We start from the raw sequence: 16,882 nt of genomic DNA, 5'->3' as shown, positions 1-16,882 counted from the left end.
GTTTTTCTTTTTAAAATCTGTGCTTGTTTCCATGTTGATATAGCCAACAGCTATTGTTAATGAGGGACATCATAAAAATAGGTTGTTTTTCACTGTAACAATAATCCCCCCCCCACCTTGGTTGAAATGACAAATAAAATGTCATTGAAAGTGCCCTTTTTCCTTCTCTGGTTTTATAAACAAAGCTCCTAAGGAGAAACTGCTTCCTTATTTCAGAGCTAATGTTGGATTTACTATCTTTTAGCCAATGAAAACAAATAAATGAAGAGCGCTAGTATATACAAAGTGTTTTTAATAGGATGAGTGTTCCTTAGCTTATGCAGCAGACTGGGCCCTGGATAGTACAGACATGCAGGAGGAATCATTTTCTTTCCATGAAGAAACCTCTCTATTTCCTACATTATCTTATCGATGAACAGAAAAATAAAATAATGCACATCAGTGATAAAGGCTTTGGTGTTTGATTCTTAAGTTTTATGTTTCTACAAATATGAACTGAAAAAAAAAAATACAAGATAAACTTTGGTGTGGGTTAACTTTTTATCACCTACTCCACAATAACTGTTCATATACCAGGTGTGGTCAATGTCAAATAATTCAGGGCAGTTTCCTCCATAGTAAATTTACCCTGGGACAGGAGAATAAAACAGAGTTGCCAAAATAATATAAATCTATATTTTGTGTCACATTACATTTTTGTAAACATACCCAAATTCATGTAGCACTTCGAAGAACTGACTATTTTAAGCCTTCAAAAGATTGGTACCAGCATTTTCAGTGATTTGAGGTCCTCGTGGTTTAATGAAGGTCCCAACCACCCCCAGAAAATTGTGCCTTCTTCAAGTACTTCTCAGCAACTGAATATTTAGAGCCCCCAAGCCACTCATCACTTCTTAAAAATCAGGTTTTGGCTGTGTCATCTTTCCAAGCTCTTCAGCTTTTCTCTGATTTCTGAAGTGACCATTTCCTGTCATTTCAAATGAGCCCATTAGATAGATCAGGAACAAAAACAGAAATAAAACTGCCTCTGAAAAGAGAAGACTTGAAAATCAACAGACTCAAGCTGTTGTATTTACTCTACCTCGGAACAAAACACATAGTGATAGCAGAGATTCATTCATGATAGTCTTCATATCTCAAAGTTTTCCCAGATTTGACCAGCATTATAAGGGCAGATATGTAGAAAAACAAACACCACTATGGTTCCTCTCAAAGAAGAGAAGGATTACCTGTTGTTATTATTCCACTGACCTGATGAGGCCCATGAAACATATACATTCTAATATCCCGGAATAATTTACACTAACAAATGAATTATTTAAAAAATGAGAGGTGTTGCTATTAACATTACTTTAAATGTTTTATTTTTAAGGGACATTCTGTACAAGACAAAGTTAAATATACATACATTTTGTACAAAGGTGACATATGACACCTTACCAAAACAGTGCCTCTGCTTAGATATTAATCTACTTACACAATATGCCATGTCTGTTGTTAGCTATGGGGTCAATTTTCAGCAGACAGTACATTTATTTATGCCACAGAGGAAAAGAGAATTAAATTAAGACATCATGCAGACCAAGTGCCAATGTCACTGGTGTCTTTTCACGCTTGGTAATCAAACAGTTGCTGCTTTGTTTATCTCAGGAAGTCACATTCATTGGGCAGTGAAAATGAGAAACAATGAAGAGGAAAACATAATTAAAAAAATACATGTATGCTGCTGGAACAGGATACGATTCTACACTGATCTGTGCAAATGTTTTTGCATTGCTGTATAACATTTTGCATTGCCTTATCTGATTGACTTAAAAATCCCTTTAAAGTCTTAAGCGAAATAAATTCTGGTGCTTTATGTCAAATGAAAATATGCAAGTCTTCTTGATGGAGACAGTGACCAAGGTAATGCTCTGTCATTTTTCTGCAGAAGAATGAGATCTTAATGAATGTTTTGGTTGCACATTTCCTTCTTACGGAAGAACGTGCTAGCAAATCTCAGCAGCCACCTCTCTTGCTGAGTAAGGGCATTGCCATTCAACACGCTGGTTTTAGGCTCCACCAGGCTTGGTGGAATTACCCTACACAGGTGGTTGCTTGTTGAAGTGATCCAAGTGCTTTATTTCATTTGTGGGTGAGAACACAGGTGAATCTGGAGTTGTTTAATCTTAAATAGGCAACAGGTGGGCTTTGCAGAACAAATGCTCGTAAACGTAATTACAGATAATGGGTAAGAAAGATCTGTCTCTCTGAGATACTATTGTCACCGAAACTAAGTTTCAACAAAAATACTCTACATAACCAGTGAGGAAGAAGCCTCAAAGTTCTTTGGAGCCTATTTTAAAAAGAAGGTCAGAGTTCAGGGCCAATCCTTAATGTCATTTATCCTCTAAAATAAACCATAAACCACAATCCATTTCCAAGCCACGTGCACTAATCTATACTCTTTCTTATACCCTGAAAAATCCTTCACCCATCTTCACGGGTGAAACCCATTTGATGTGATCCTCTTGGGCTCCCTTTATACTTACTATCCCACAGTCTGGAGCATAGTTCTTCTCATCCTAAAGCAAAGATACATCACACCCTGATATCTCCTCTCTGAACAGAGGAGAACAGTTCCTTTGAACACATCTGCACTGTAGATATCCATATTTTAGCCAGATGAAATCTCGCCTGTCACAAAGCAGCTCCCTCCTTCCCTACATGAACACTTATCTCTGCTGCCCTTCTATCAGGGTGTGGAAGGTTATCTCCAAACTGACATACTTTAAAGCAGTGATTTAAAGTAAAAGCAATACTTTAAAGTATATGGTGCACATTTGCCTGACTGGAAAATTTAGAAAGGAATTTTTTTCTTAAACCTGGTTCCAAAAATCTTCCCCCATTTTTCATCTCTACACTATTTTCTGTTCAAATGCATTCCGCAAAAAGTCTTATGTTATAGATGCCCTGTGAGGTAAGTGGGGAAATCAAACTATATTTGCTTCATGAAATAAAGCGTAGACTGTAGGTTATAGAAACTTCAAGAGGAACAAAGGTTTCGGATCTGGGATCTTTGAGTGGAATCGCCCACTCCCAGAAACACTGAAGCTCACGCTGAGCCAAGCTCTCCCAGGGGAATCTGCAGTGCTTGAAGAATTGATGATGAGAGTATCTTAAAGGCAGTGTTGAGTCCACCTATAACTGACAGTGCAAACATATCCCTATATACACAGGGATTAAAGGGTTTGCCAAAGGCCGTGTAACATCCCTGCAGTAGAGTCAGGAATGACCTCAAATCTGATGTGGTCTCTACCTCAGAGGCTGAATGGGAGATCTTAATCTCACAAAATTTAAAGAACTTTGCCTATCTGATCTGAACCAAATTACATTACACTGAACTAACTAAAATTAAAATAGCTGCAACTCTGAGATGCTTCACTGCATACAGACAGTTCGATGTGAATGGAAAGCAAAGGGGGAGACGAATGTTCATTCGAAGACTATCTAAACCTTTCTGGTACTCCGTTATGGCTTATATTCATGTTGGTTTCCAAACGTAGCTCAAGTGCTAAATCCCCGAGATTTGCATTTGCATAGTGAGCTTGGTATGTCCACACTACACACACATTAGGACATTGCATTTTTGTTGGAAACTGATTTTGGAAAGAGCAACTAGTTTATCAGGACTCGGAGGAGTTTGAGTACTGACTAGGAAGAATGTGCTATGAAAAATATCAGAAAGTAGAAGTTCTTTATTAAATTCTCATGAAATACTCACTCTCAAGAGAGAGAAATAATTCTAGAAACACCATTTATCTGCCTTTTTTTCCAAGCCATTTTTTCCAATCTTCAGTTCAGTAACTTGTTCCAATTAGGGTAAAGCGTTGCCAAAATATGTCCCTTAAAGAATTCATTTCAGAACACAAACTGCTGTTTCAGTACCTTGTGATACATCTTCACAGTGCATCATTTCAGTACATGCATTTTATTTAATAATGAAAAATGGTATCTGTCACAGATAGGCACCATTTAAATTTCAAACCTAACAGCTCTTCTGTTTTGTGGTAATTATGAAGAAGCAAACCACAGATCCTATCTATCACTTTGGTGTAAATAAACCCTAGTACATAAGTAGTTACCATAGTATAAATGTAAAGATACTGATACAGCTGTCTCCCATCCAGAAAGAAAAATGAGCTACATTAGTGTGAGGCACTGTCACACACCAATTGCACTCAGTATAAGGAATGTACTAGTGTTATTATTCTGGTAACACAAAACCACAATACTTACTGCAAATATTATGACACAACAAAAAACTTGTATAGGTCAGACTTTATCCGAAAGGCCGTATGGTTACCAATCTGTTCAGTGCAAAATGAGATTTACTAATATCAGGTAAAGTAGTGAACACAGATTTATTGGATGATATCTTATACTGGCACTTGAGTTTTGCAGCATGGAGAAGGCATGAACAGGGACAGAAATCTGGGTTCAGCGTCTTTTATCAGATTTTTTGAAACAATTGCAGGATACAGAGTGGATCCAGAAAGAGACCTCAAGGGGACGTTGACAACTTCGCTGATTCATCTGTAACCTTGGTTTGGTGGTGGGAACTCAGTTTGCTCTCAGAAGCTGTATGTTAAAGTCAGTGACAAGGAATTTACGTAAGTGTTGTATATATTATAAGCAAATATCTGAAGCACGAGGTGATTGAGGTGAAACTCTTCCAGCCTGCAAAACATGTCGTTCTTCCTCATCATAGACTGCAGAACTCTTGCCCTGTTTCCTGTATTGGTGGGAATAGGAATGTGCTAATTCAGTCAGTGCAGGTCAGGTCAGTCACAAGATTGGTTCTGTGCCATTCCAGTCAATAGCAGCTCCTTGCCACCTAGAAATGAAAGCAATCATTTTACATCCATCAGGTAATCGTGTCATTGGAAAGGTAACCCAACACCACCCAACTACCAGGCAAACTTCATGGAAAGTAGGATGGACTCATTTCAGGTAACAAATCACATCTCAAACAGAAAGGAATGGAAGTGAGGTACATTTGCTCCCTAATTTTAGATGCCCAAGTTTGGAGGCCAGCCTCCTTACCCTTCCTCCAGTTTCTTCAAGGCAATACAGAGTCCTCAGCAGCAGCTGATGTAGAACAAGTACTTTTGTGTTGCAAAGGCTGTAGGGAAGCCCCAAGATGGGTACAGAATTAATCCTAAATAACCAGAATGCTCGGTCTCAGCTGGTACTAGACAATCTGCACACTCCTGTATAGGTAGGCCTCTGATTAGGAACTCTGTGACTCACCCTGAGACTGGATCATTTCATTTAGGAGCAATTTTTGCTCCTGACGTTGGTGCCTTTGAAGTATTCAGGGGTTCACTTTAATGGCAATGTTTTGCTTTTCTTATGCAAAGGTTTTTCTTTTTTCTCTGCCCTCATTCCTTCTTCAGAATAACACATGCGATGTCTACTGAGAACAGTGTTTCCAAATGAGACACACAAAAACCTTCTATGCTTTTAATTCCTGGTTCTGTATTGGCTGCAGCTGCCCACTGCAGGAATGTGACCAACCCTGAATGCAAAGAAGGAGTCAGTCCTGCATTTGGCATCAAAATGTGTCTTCAAATCACGGCACAAGACAAAGATCTGAACCAAGAGTTGGTAAAGCAGGATGATACTCTCCAGTGAGCCCACTGGGTTGAAGTGAGTCAACTTAATGTACAGTCAGAGTCATTCACTGCATGAATTGCACCCTTGTCTGTGGTATTGCTCATGTTCAGAAGTTCATGGTCCATATCTTCTGAGAACTAAGCTATTGCATTCCCAGTGTCAAGTATTTCCATTCAGTTTGAAAATCTGTCTCAGAGTGCATGTGCACAGGAGTAAGATGTTGGTGAGGAGGTGGAGACAATGGTGAGTTGCCAGAGTGCCACATTCTTCCTGTCACCGAGGAAAGAATGTGTCAGCAAGGGTATGGCAGCTCAGCCCTTTTGCTGAGCAAGTCAATTAAATGTAAAACAAAACCAAAAGTTGAATTCATGCTGTATTCAGCGCAAAGTCTCAAAGGAAGTGACCATCTGAGGCCTGCTGTGAAATATTTCCTTCTTATTTTATTTTATTTTATTGGAAAATAAAAATTAAAACAAACAAACAAACACCAAATTGCAGAAAGACTTTCCCCATCCCAGGACTTAGTAGGGGTACACAACTGTGATGCCTCGCATCTTAAGCTAAAAACAGAATATGTTCTAGCTGGGGATACTTGACCTAATCTGCAATGGTGAGAGCCAGAGATTCAGAATGCCAGCCCCAGAACAAACCATTGAAAGTAAGAAGCAAAATTGCCACCTTCTGATTTTATTTTTTTTCCAGATTTTTCAGGTGATGCCATCAAATCATCCCTTATCTTGCTGAACAAGCCTTTTCTTTGCAGACAGAAATAAAACTTTCTAGACAATTCAGTGTGATCATTTCCCTAAACTATCCCACCACAGTGAAATTCAAATGGAACCCAGATGGTAACTGCTGATTCAATTATAATTTATCAGATTAGCAAACACATTTCATGCATTTGGTTCAACTGCAACCTCACCCAAGGGTCATGGATTTAATGGGAACCCAAGAGGAACTAGTTAAAACCCTGAACAATGCTCAGTCTGGAATAACATTCAGAGTGTATCTGTCTGCTGTAATAGTCGTTTGGTATTGTTTTAGAGTGCACCAATAACTCAGGATGAAATGCCCATCCTCTCCTCTTAGTCACTAAATTTCCACTGGACGACTCACTTCAAAGCCAAACAGACGAACTAATGTGTCACACAGCCCCACTACCACAGAGGAAAGCTGATGCTAGAGGGTTAACAAAATATACCGCTGAATTTGGATTAAAATATCAGATCAAAGTTTTATTGCCCTCAGGCAGAGCTAATAGAAGTTATTTCCACCGGTGTAGAGAGATGCTGAGGATCGTGACTGTGATATAAGAGTATTCTTCATGGGAGAATGGGACAAGACGTCTGCACGGCATCTCCCAAACAACCCAGGGATGCACATTCCAGACATCTCTTGGTCAGAATCTGGCTGCTTCTACAGATGTCTAGGGCTGAAAGCCACGATAAAATCACATGTACTTGTACTGACTCTGTGGCTGGGACCCTGCAGGTTCTACCCGTCTGAGCTGTTACCTGCTCTAACCTCAAATTTTGCTCTTCTGACATTTTGTAGAATAGGGACTAAGAACATGAGTTTCCTTGTCCTGCAGAAACAAAACAACCCTTCTCCTCTGATAATAATAATAATAATGAAAAAACCTAAATACAGAAGCAGTCTATTACATATGCAGTTTTCCCTTTGGGAGAGGATAAGGGAACAAACAGCAGACAGATGTTAGGCATATAATGCAATGCATCACAGGATGGTGGTGTTCAGGTACTGGGGTAAACAATGGGTGAGGCTTTTCAGGGATTAAAACAGAACTGAATCATGTGAATGAAAGGAAAAACTCCCACCAACATTTGGAAACAACACTTAGCAGTTCTGATTGTTCAGACTGTGAAATTCTCCACACTGCCTAAGCAATTCTCCTGCATTTTTTGATGAGAAAGGTTTGATAAGAAGCCTCATCATGCATGTTTTGTCAAAATAAGTCACAGCTCTTTGCTAGCTTGCTTGCTTCACTAAAAATTAGTTTAGGACTGTTTTCTATGCATGTACGATAGAAAACATTTATTTTTTTATCTCCCAATTTGTTAAAATACTGGTTAGTTTGGTTTGGTTTTACTTTTCCTTACATACTGTTTCATAGTTGAAAGAAAAGGTTCTTATAACAAAAAGGAAAAATATAACACAAAACACCTTTAGCAGCAAGGCCATGCTTAAATAAATACGCTCAAAACAAATGGAGAATGCTGAAAACAAGGAACCAGACTGATCAGAGTAAATCAGACAGGCCTGAGAAGGGTACAAACAAAATAAATTGACACTGGAATTTGCTGGTAATTTACTTCTCCAGTAGATCAAAGCAGGGAATTTAAAATAAACAAACCTCACAATCACAAAAAAAACTATTACTTTGATAAAATGCCAGGAATGCAAGATGTTCTAAGAGCAATTTTAAGTAGTTGCATGCATTATTTACCCACAGTGTGTGGGTTTCTGAGGCTACGTATTGTTTATTTTAGTATTTAGCCATGCTTATGTGTCAGTGGAGCAGAGGAATCAAAAGAATCAATACAGTCTACATGTGCGGGAAGCCTGGACTAATGTCACTGCTGTCATGTTACAGGATGCCTCTTCTAGTTTTCTGTAACTTTATAATGGCAGCCCTGCATGAACACACTGTTTGGCAGCCATTTGCCTTATTTTTTTTTTTTGGTGTTTTTTTACAGGACAAATTGTGGCAATAATAGGAGGAAAATTACAAGAGAAATCTGAAGCTGCTTGGCTGGCTGATTTAACAAATGCTACGGTCTTTGACAATAAGGCTTTTACTTCTTGCTCCAAAGATATTCAGAAAACAGCTTTAGAAGTCATGCTGATGGAGTTGATATAAAGTTGATTTTTCTGCCCAAGTAAATTTCTCCATTTTGCTTCTTTCATGTATCACTAAATTGAAAATGTTCTCCTTAAGTTCAGTATGACTTGGATAAATTGCTTAGAAGCTCATCATTTAATAACATAAAGACCTCAAAATGGTCGTGAAAATCCTAACATGGCAGGAACTGGCCTTGTATTTAAGGAGAGAACATGACCCTAGAACTGTAAAGAATGATTTCACAAAACACACTGTTCTGTGATCTTAAGCAACTCTGTGCTGCCCATAGACACATGGCACGTTTGAGAAAACTAAGACCATTGATGACAGGCCTTCATGCATCGAGGACGGTATCCAAGTACCTCAGTCCAAACATATTTTTCAGAGAACACTGATGAAAATGGAAGAAATCTTTTCCTTTTCTCACCATACCTCTGCAATATGAATCAATCACTTTTGGAAATTTAAATTTATATCTATCGAAATCAAGTTGTGCTCTCAAACTGAATTTGGCTCAATCAGCTCTTCATCATGTAATGAAGGTTCCTTTAAGAATGAAGTGAACATCTTAGCCAGTTTGATGTTAACTACAATAACACACACTTAAATGTGTAATACAAAGTACCACAGCTTGGCTTATTCAGATCCTTTCTGATTTTTAAACAGTAATTTTGCAAGATTACTTACTGCAATATTTTTTACCACATTCCAGCTTTACATATATCATTTATGTCAATAACTGTATATATCTGGATCAAAAACTGTAGTTTCACTTACTTAGTCCTAATACAGTGCTCAAGTGGAGGAGTAAGATCATTTTCTTTATCTTCAGTGCACATCTGAGCCGTGTCTGCAGAGACATATCAGATATAATAATTAGTGGCTGGGTTACATCTCTGTTCATATAGAATGCCACAGTAGCTTGTAGGAACTCCACCCATGAAAGCAATGGATGAACACTCATATTGTGAATCTTCTATACTGCATTAGGCACATATCCACTTGTGATTGAAATACCCTGGAAGATGAGCATCACTGACACTTGAACAACATCTCATTCCCACACTGGAACCAAGTGGCCCCAGACAGGACCAGGAATGCCCAGAGTAGATACCACAACTACAACTCTTTGAAAATATCACAGAATCATGGAATCACAGAATGCCAGGGGTTGGAAGGGACCTGGAAAGCTCATCCAGTGCAATCCCCCCATGGAGCAGGAACACCCAGATGAGGTTACACAGGAAGGTGTCCAGGCGGGTTTGAATGTCTGCAGAGAAGGAGACTCCACAACCTCCCTGGGCAGCCTGGGCCAGTGTTCTGTTACCCTTACTGAGAAGAAGTTTCTTCTCAAATTTAAGTGGAACCTCTTGTGTTTCAGTTTGTACCCATTACCCTTTGTCCTACCATTGGTTGTCATGGGCCTTATGGCTGACCTTAGAGTGGACAGTCTGGCACTCACCGCTCTGCCATCTCTTAAACTCTTTTAGCTCGTGCTCTACTGCCTGTTCATGTGATGGCAAGCTAAAGGTTGAAAGAAAGTGATTGAATGCAAACTTGTTATTGGAAATGATCCCCAGACAGTGCCCAGTATTAGATACTCTGGGTCAGAAGCTTGCCCAGAATTGTGCTGACTACTTAACAGTAAGAATGATTGTGGGCAGTGTGCAGACTCATGCCCTGACCTATGTCAGTTTACTAAAATTTAGACAGTTTCAAGCAAAACATGGATGAGAAGGTGAGAGAATATACTGGAGGCCTGTCATGAAGTTTTTCTTGTGCAATTGATGTCACAACTATCAATAAAGCAATTTTCATCCCTCAAATAATAAGGACAGCAGTAGTTGAGTATAAAAGCCCAAGCCCAGTCCAAACTGGGTTAAGATTCCTTCACCCTGGAAAAGAAGATTGTCCCTTGACTGTCAAGAAAGTAGCACACAGACAGGGAAGACTGAGTGGTGTTGGATATAAGAAAGCTGCCATAGGCTCTGAGCATTCCTTTGGGACAGAGAGGCAATTGCACTGTTCCGGGGCAAACAGAGAGATCGGTGTCTCAGACACGGGATCTGTCAACAGCGAAAGTAGTCACTGAACTTCCCAGGGAAAAAACATCCTGCGACCAGCTTGGATGTCAGTCTGCTCAGCTGCTTCCTGTTTTGGAGTAAAATACTTTAAACCACAGTAGATCAGGGGGTTTATTCTTTTTCTTCTTTTCTGTCTGTCATCCAGCCAACAGGCAGGTTGTGAGCAACAAACGATGCCAAGATGGGGTGTAGGATACGGATCTGCTTCAGTGAGACTGGTGCAGACAGGATGGGAGGCAATTGCTCTTAAATTCACAGCTGCCAGTCTCTAGAGATATCTGGCTTCCTTGTGTCATAGAGAGAACCTGGCTCTCCCTAGCTGTTGATCTAGTCAGTATAAATACATGGAGAAAACTCTAAATGACTGTAAGGGCTGGAGCAGTAGGAATTGGACAGTATTTACAAGTGCATAAAATATTGGTGGTTTTCTCTTATATCCTTGGAAACTTAGAGGTACACAGGAATCTTTGAAGTTTCAAAGGGTCTCTTTTATCCTAATATTGAAGAGTTTATAACAGTTCATTAGAGGTGTCCTACAGTATTTCGATCCCTCTAGGAAATCCTGATATCGATGTTCTGGATCTTCTCATAGCAAGAACAACCAACCACTGTCCTGGTGGTAGTACTGGTAGCAGGACAGACATATGGCTTGGCTGCCTTTCCCAGTCATTGTCAGTTTGCTGAATGTAGTCATTTTTAGGCTTGTGTTCTTCCAACAAGAAGGTTTGAATGGAGGTTTTTCATACAAAAAAAAAAAAAAAAGTATGACTAAAGGTGTATCCTACAGGAGTAGGCAAGGAACATTTAGCTAAGTTAGTTAACAAACTGTGTTAAAGTGTTTCATACAACTCATGTGGAGCAAGAAATATTGAAGTTATGCTCTTCCATCCTGGAGTCATCACCAACAAAAAGGATGTGGATATGATCTCTTATATCTTCCCTTATATCCTAAGCTAAACGTAGGGAGAAACTGAGTGCCACCACAGTTACAGAAAACTTTCTGTTCCGGAGATATGATCAGTACAGGTTCAGAAAAGTGGAATCTGTACAGACAATCACTCACAGAAGTGATAGTACTCATAATTTAAATGGCAACCTTAGGAAGTGATGCTTTATTAATTAATTTTCCAGAAGACTTTTGTACAGTGGCACAATCTCATCTTAACTGTGCAAGAAAAAAACTGTTATGAAAGTCATAATCAATATACCAGCCTTCCCTAGAAGCTGCCTCCACGATCTGGATCTCTGCTAATTCCACTTTTTGCCCTGCCTTTTGTGGCCTCTGCAAAGGGGCTGAGGATGGTTCATATGACTGGCAGAATCTTCTGAGAAATTCAGTTATATTCTTCTCAGCAATTATTCAGCTGCTTTTTGAAAACATTTTTAAAAGGATATTGGGTTGAAGATATGAGAATGATTTATTAAAACAGATTGTACAAAAATTCCCTGTATCTTCAGTTGGAGAATATATATGGTAAATATTAAGGTGTTAACTGTATATATTAGAAAGAAGGAGCATTGTCTCTCTGAGCACTACAACACACTCTTTCATACAAGTGCTCCCTGTGAAAACTACCAAAAAATCCCAGAATCTCCACTCACTCCCTAAAGAGTTGACAAAAGAAGAGCAAATTGGAGAAGGTTATTAATTTAGATACACAACCTTGTTTCCTTTCCTGCCTATCAGAAATTCCTACCCCAATGGAAAGGATTGAAGAACCTTCATGTATTCAGGATAGTGTTCTGTGTTGTATTCACTAGCAGGCATTGCCTCCCTTTACAAAGAGACTCTGTATTTCTTGTCTACATTTTAGTACATAGTTATGAGCATGAGAGGAAGGGCAAATTCTCAATATAAAGTGCCCATTGCTAGTACCTCTAAAATGTAATTTCTTTCTGTCTTTTTTGTCTTCCTTGCCCAGTATAATTTCTTCAAGATTTTCTGAAATCTGAACTTGATTGTACTCTTCCTAACTATAAACAAGATTCCCACTTCAAGGAATTTACCTTGTTACTAGTGAAAAGCAAACTTTGCTAACCAGCACCAGTGAGATGTGTCTGTGCAGTACGCAGAAGCTCCTATTGTATCCCTAGATAACAGTGCCTAACCATCACAGCTTCTTCGTTTTTCCATAATGGAAATACCAGTAATACTTATCCTTCTGAGATTTCCATCTGGTACTGTATACATGGTTTAGATGCATGATCAATGTTACCTTTTGGACATAAAGTAATTCCAGTTTTTCTCCTGACCTAACAAAGGATTACTGTACAGCCAGGAGTAGGAAAGTGTTTGCTTGGAATGTTGAAATTATTTGCATTTCTCAGCCTTTTTCAGAATTTCACAGATAACAAAAGATTTACTAGGACATATGCCTGGAAGAGGGTATAGCCACAAGAAAAAGGTATTTACCGTTCAATGCAAGTTTAGTCTTTAAGAAGAAATATAGAGATATGCCATGACAGGTTGAACAGTAAACAGAGATATTTATACAGACTCTGAGAACTTTCTCATCCAGGGTTCTCAGAGTGCTTGGTAGCTCTGGATTTTGGAAAGATTCCTGATTTATTAATGTTGAAAAGATAGATAAGGACACCTGGTTTGGACTGTATGTTACATGGTACAACACAACAGAAAAGATGTGTCATGATCTCTCTAGTCCTATGCTGAACTACATCATCTGTCACTTACAAATTATCTTCTATCTGGGACAGACCATGTGGGAATCAGTTGGCAACTACAGTCCTGTAAAGGTTAAGCAGTTTTTTGAGATAATATATAATGTGATCACTTCAATAGAATGACAGGGATTTCAATTAAAATAAGAGGATAAATAACAGGCAGAAAGACAATTGAACTCACTACCAAACCTTGTGAGATGCTAAAGGCCCCAGCACTCCTACCATACAAACAGCTTTACCACATTGACTCAATTAGAACATACAATACCTGTGTATAACTCATCCTGTTCAAGAACCAGAATGTAGGTTCAAACAAGAATATAGACCGCTTATTTTTAAGGAGTGGATAACAGTACTGTGGCTCCTTAAGATTGAAAAGGAATTTGATTAGATTGTATAAATACACTGAATGAAAGAAAACAAAAGATAAGTAGTATATTATTAGCAAATAAGAGTTTAGTGGTCAAGAGTATCTTAATATGGCAATAAGTAGAGCACTCTAAGCACCAGAATACTTCTTGTCTACATGCCCTCGAGTTGGAGAAATACGTAATTACTGTAAAAGCAGGCACATAACTTGGCATGGTTTCCTGAAAGAATGAGTTTAACAAGTCAGATCTTTTGCATGCCTGTGTTTCCAGGTATGCTGACAAGCACATAAAGGGACTAGATTTTGTTAGCAGATTCCTGCTGTCTTCTGAAGTAGCTGGTTTTGTAGGCAAGGATTTCGTGCTTCCTCACACTCTCTGCTCATTTTACTACAAGCATGCAGGGTTGTGGAACAAGAGACTTGCACTATCTGTCTGTAGAAAAGATGTGAGATGTGAAGGAGGGTGGGAGTAGTTAAATATGATTTATAGTCTTGGGAGCATGAATCGGCCAGATCACAATCCGCTCCCTGGAAATCAGTGTTACTGAAACATCTACTAGTCTGTATGAAGTAGAACATACTTTTAACACTTTCAAGAGCTTATCCTCAGAATTTCCTTGTGAAATCTAATTTCCCAATGAATCACCAAAATTAATTATGGAAATTAGGAAACAGACACACATATCCTATTTAATGGCTGAGATCATCGTTGCTCGTATTATTGGATTATTCTTTCTGATGTGATGCTGTTGCCACCACCAGAGACAAAACGCAGAGTTACTGAGTCATACGTACCAACCGTTAACCGTATTTCTTCTTCCTGGTTGGCCAAGCCATCATAATAATACAGATCAAATCTCCGCTCTGTTTTCCAGTCACCTAGTAAATCCTTCTCCAAACAAAACAGCACACTGAAGTGGCTTTCACTGCATACCAACCAAATTGGATATTTAGGGGTCTTCAAGTAACAGCCAACCTAAAAGAAAGATACAAAACATTAGGACATCATGAGGGGTAGAGGGAGAAACGACTCATTATGGAAAACATGAGATGTATAAGATCACCTATTTATTACAGTCTGCAAACATTAATGATGGCTCATTGTATACTGCTGATGAAACAGACCAGGATAGCTCTGGTAAATCACAGAACATATAAAGCAAGTATCTGTCCTTGAGTTATAGACAGGTAATGAAATCCAGCTGTAGTATCCTTAGAGTAAAAAGATCATATCCCAGATGATCTGAAACAAAAGGAACTCTCTCCTCTGCAATAGCTATCAAACCACAGTAGGTGCAGGTCAGGAATCCTACACTAGGTCAATAGGAGACTGTGCTCTTATGCAACAGTGCCTGGGAGCCAAGCAAGAGACTTCATAGGATCTCAGATGACATGAGACACCCCCGTGTGGGCAACTAAACTGAGCCAAAAATATTTTCTTGGCTTAAGTATATAATACATTCCCTTCACTTTAGCATCTTCTTCTAGCTTCATAGTCCAGATATATAAAATATTTTCATCTACTGGAAGAAAGCAATAACAGAAGCACTTGTTTTGATCATTTTTATAACTTTTTTTCTGCTGCTTCACCCCATAGTCTTTAAGGTTCAAGTTCAGCAATAGATTGAGGCCAGGTTTAGGTATATTTAAGCACATATATAGTATTTCTCACGAAATTTATGTTTTAAGGCAGACATACGTATGCTTTAATACCTGGGAGAGTGTCTCTATGGTTTTGAAATGTAATAGATGCTGATACAAAATGAGTCCTGGAAGTTTCCTGCATGTCCTGATGTCAGTGAATATCTTGTAGTATTTTCTTCACCTCACCCTAATGTGTTCTGAGACAGATCCCATCCTCCTATTGCCTGCATCTACTTTAAAGCCACTTGAGTAGTAAATAACAGAGTAAAAATAGTGATTAGGTTGCTTAATGTAGCAAGATATCTTATTTCTTTCAGCTAAGATTTTAATATTCAGCTACAACAGATATTTGTATTAGCTATATTGCTGTCATTGAAAGCTGTGTTTTAAGTTCAAAATAATACTGTTTTTTTTTTCCCCACATTGAATTGTTGGGTTTTGTATTTTTGGTAAATTAAAAACCAAAATAGAACTTTCTGTTTTCAGTGGAATGTTTCTGCCTACAGCTATGCTTATTATTCTTCTAGTAGACACAATCACTATTATGCAGGATGTTATATATAACCATCTTTATTTTATCCCCGGGTTTATGTATCCTTTGCTAAAGAGATGATGCACTGCTGGTGTGCTATCAATCTGCAAAACAAGGAATGACAGCCAAGTGTGCAAATATGTGTCCATAGGTATACTTATTAGTTTCTGTCTCCATAATATAGACACATGGATCAAAGAAATTTTGCTGATTTAGGGGCTCAAGTAGTTCTGAAGAGGTTTGTGTAGTAATATGCAAATAATCTACAGAAATCATCGCTACCTATTGCTACCTTTACCACTATCAGATTTAAATGATGCTTCAGCATGTGTGGTAGGTGCTAGTGGAAACTGGAAGACTTTTAACAGAAAAATTCTTATACATGTTTTCCAGGTATAGATTGACAGACACAGATTCTACAGTGCAGTCCTCAGTTCTCCACCTTGGGCACACTGGTGCAAATGTCACTTAATACACTGATAAAAGGCAGAAACCAACATATAATACATGCTGTTGTAATTAAAAATCTAAACAGTATCCTAAATGATAAGGAGAGTGTGTTGTGTTTTTTTTTTTATTATTATTGAGATTTAGAATTTATATTTGAAGTGTTATATGAGCGCAAAATCAATTATCTTCCCCAATGAGAATTACTTCTGATGTTAGATAACAAGTCTCTAGCTATTAAGTAACTGTTCCCTGACTCATTACTTTGCTAATATCTATTTAAGACAGGTCTTTTGTACAACAGTTTTGCTTTTTATGTAAATTCTTGGCTTAGAAGTAAAGAAATTTTGTTACAAGCTTACAAAAATACTCATAACAGAGTTATCAAAAGGGAAATACGCAGATGCAACAAAAGACGGCAAATTAGAAGGATATGGATGAAAAGATTTGTTCTCACAGACATGCATATTTTAATCTGCAGATTGATCAAAGCCAAAAAGGAACAGCTAGTCTTCTCCTAAAAATGTGGTTTTCCCACATATGTCTGCTAAAGTAACATCCAAGCTTCATCAAACAACATTTGGCAAAACAAGATTAGAGAG

The 16,882-nt window shown here is 38.4% G+C and overlaps 1 protein-coding gene across 1 annotated transcript in view; it reads right to left on the bottom strand.

The window, feature by feature from the left end:
- Positions 1-1,377: 1,377 nt before the first annotated feature.
- Positions 1,378-16,882, bottom strand: part of MINDY4 (MINDY lysine 48 deubiquitinase 4) — an 80,913-nt gene continuing 65,408 nt past the window's right edge. The window contains exons 16-18 of the mRNA XM_082046971.1: positions 14,453-14,633; positions 9,299-9,371; positions 1,378-4,876 (exon numbers count right to left, since the gene is read on the bottom strand). Coding sequence (XP_081903097.1) covers positions 4,828-4,876; positions 9,299-9,371; positions 14,453-14,633 — 303 coding nt within the window. The 3' untranslated portion in view covers positions 1,378-4,827. The remainder of the gene's footprint in view (positions 4,877-9,298; positions 9,372-14,452; positions 14,634-16,882) is intronic.

Source organism: Streptopelia decaocto, assembly GCF_964273445.1.
Source record: "Streptopelia decaocto genome assembly, chromosome: 2".
Lineage (NCBI taxonomy): Eukaryota > Metazoa > Chordata > Aves > Columbiformes > Columbidae > Streptopelia > Streptopelia decaocto.
The sequence above is the reverse complement of the archived record's forward strand: the minus strand, read 5'-3'. Positions and strand labels throughout refer to the sequence as shown.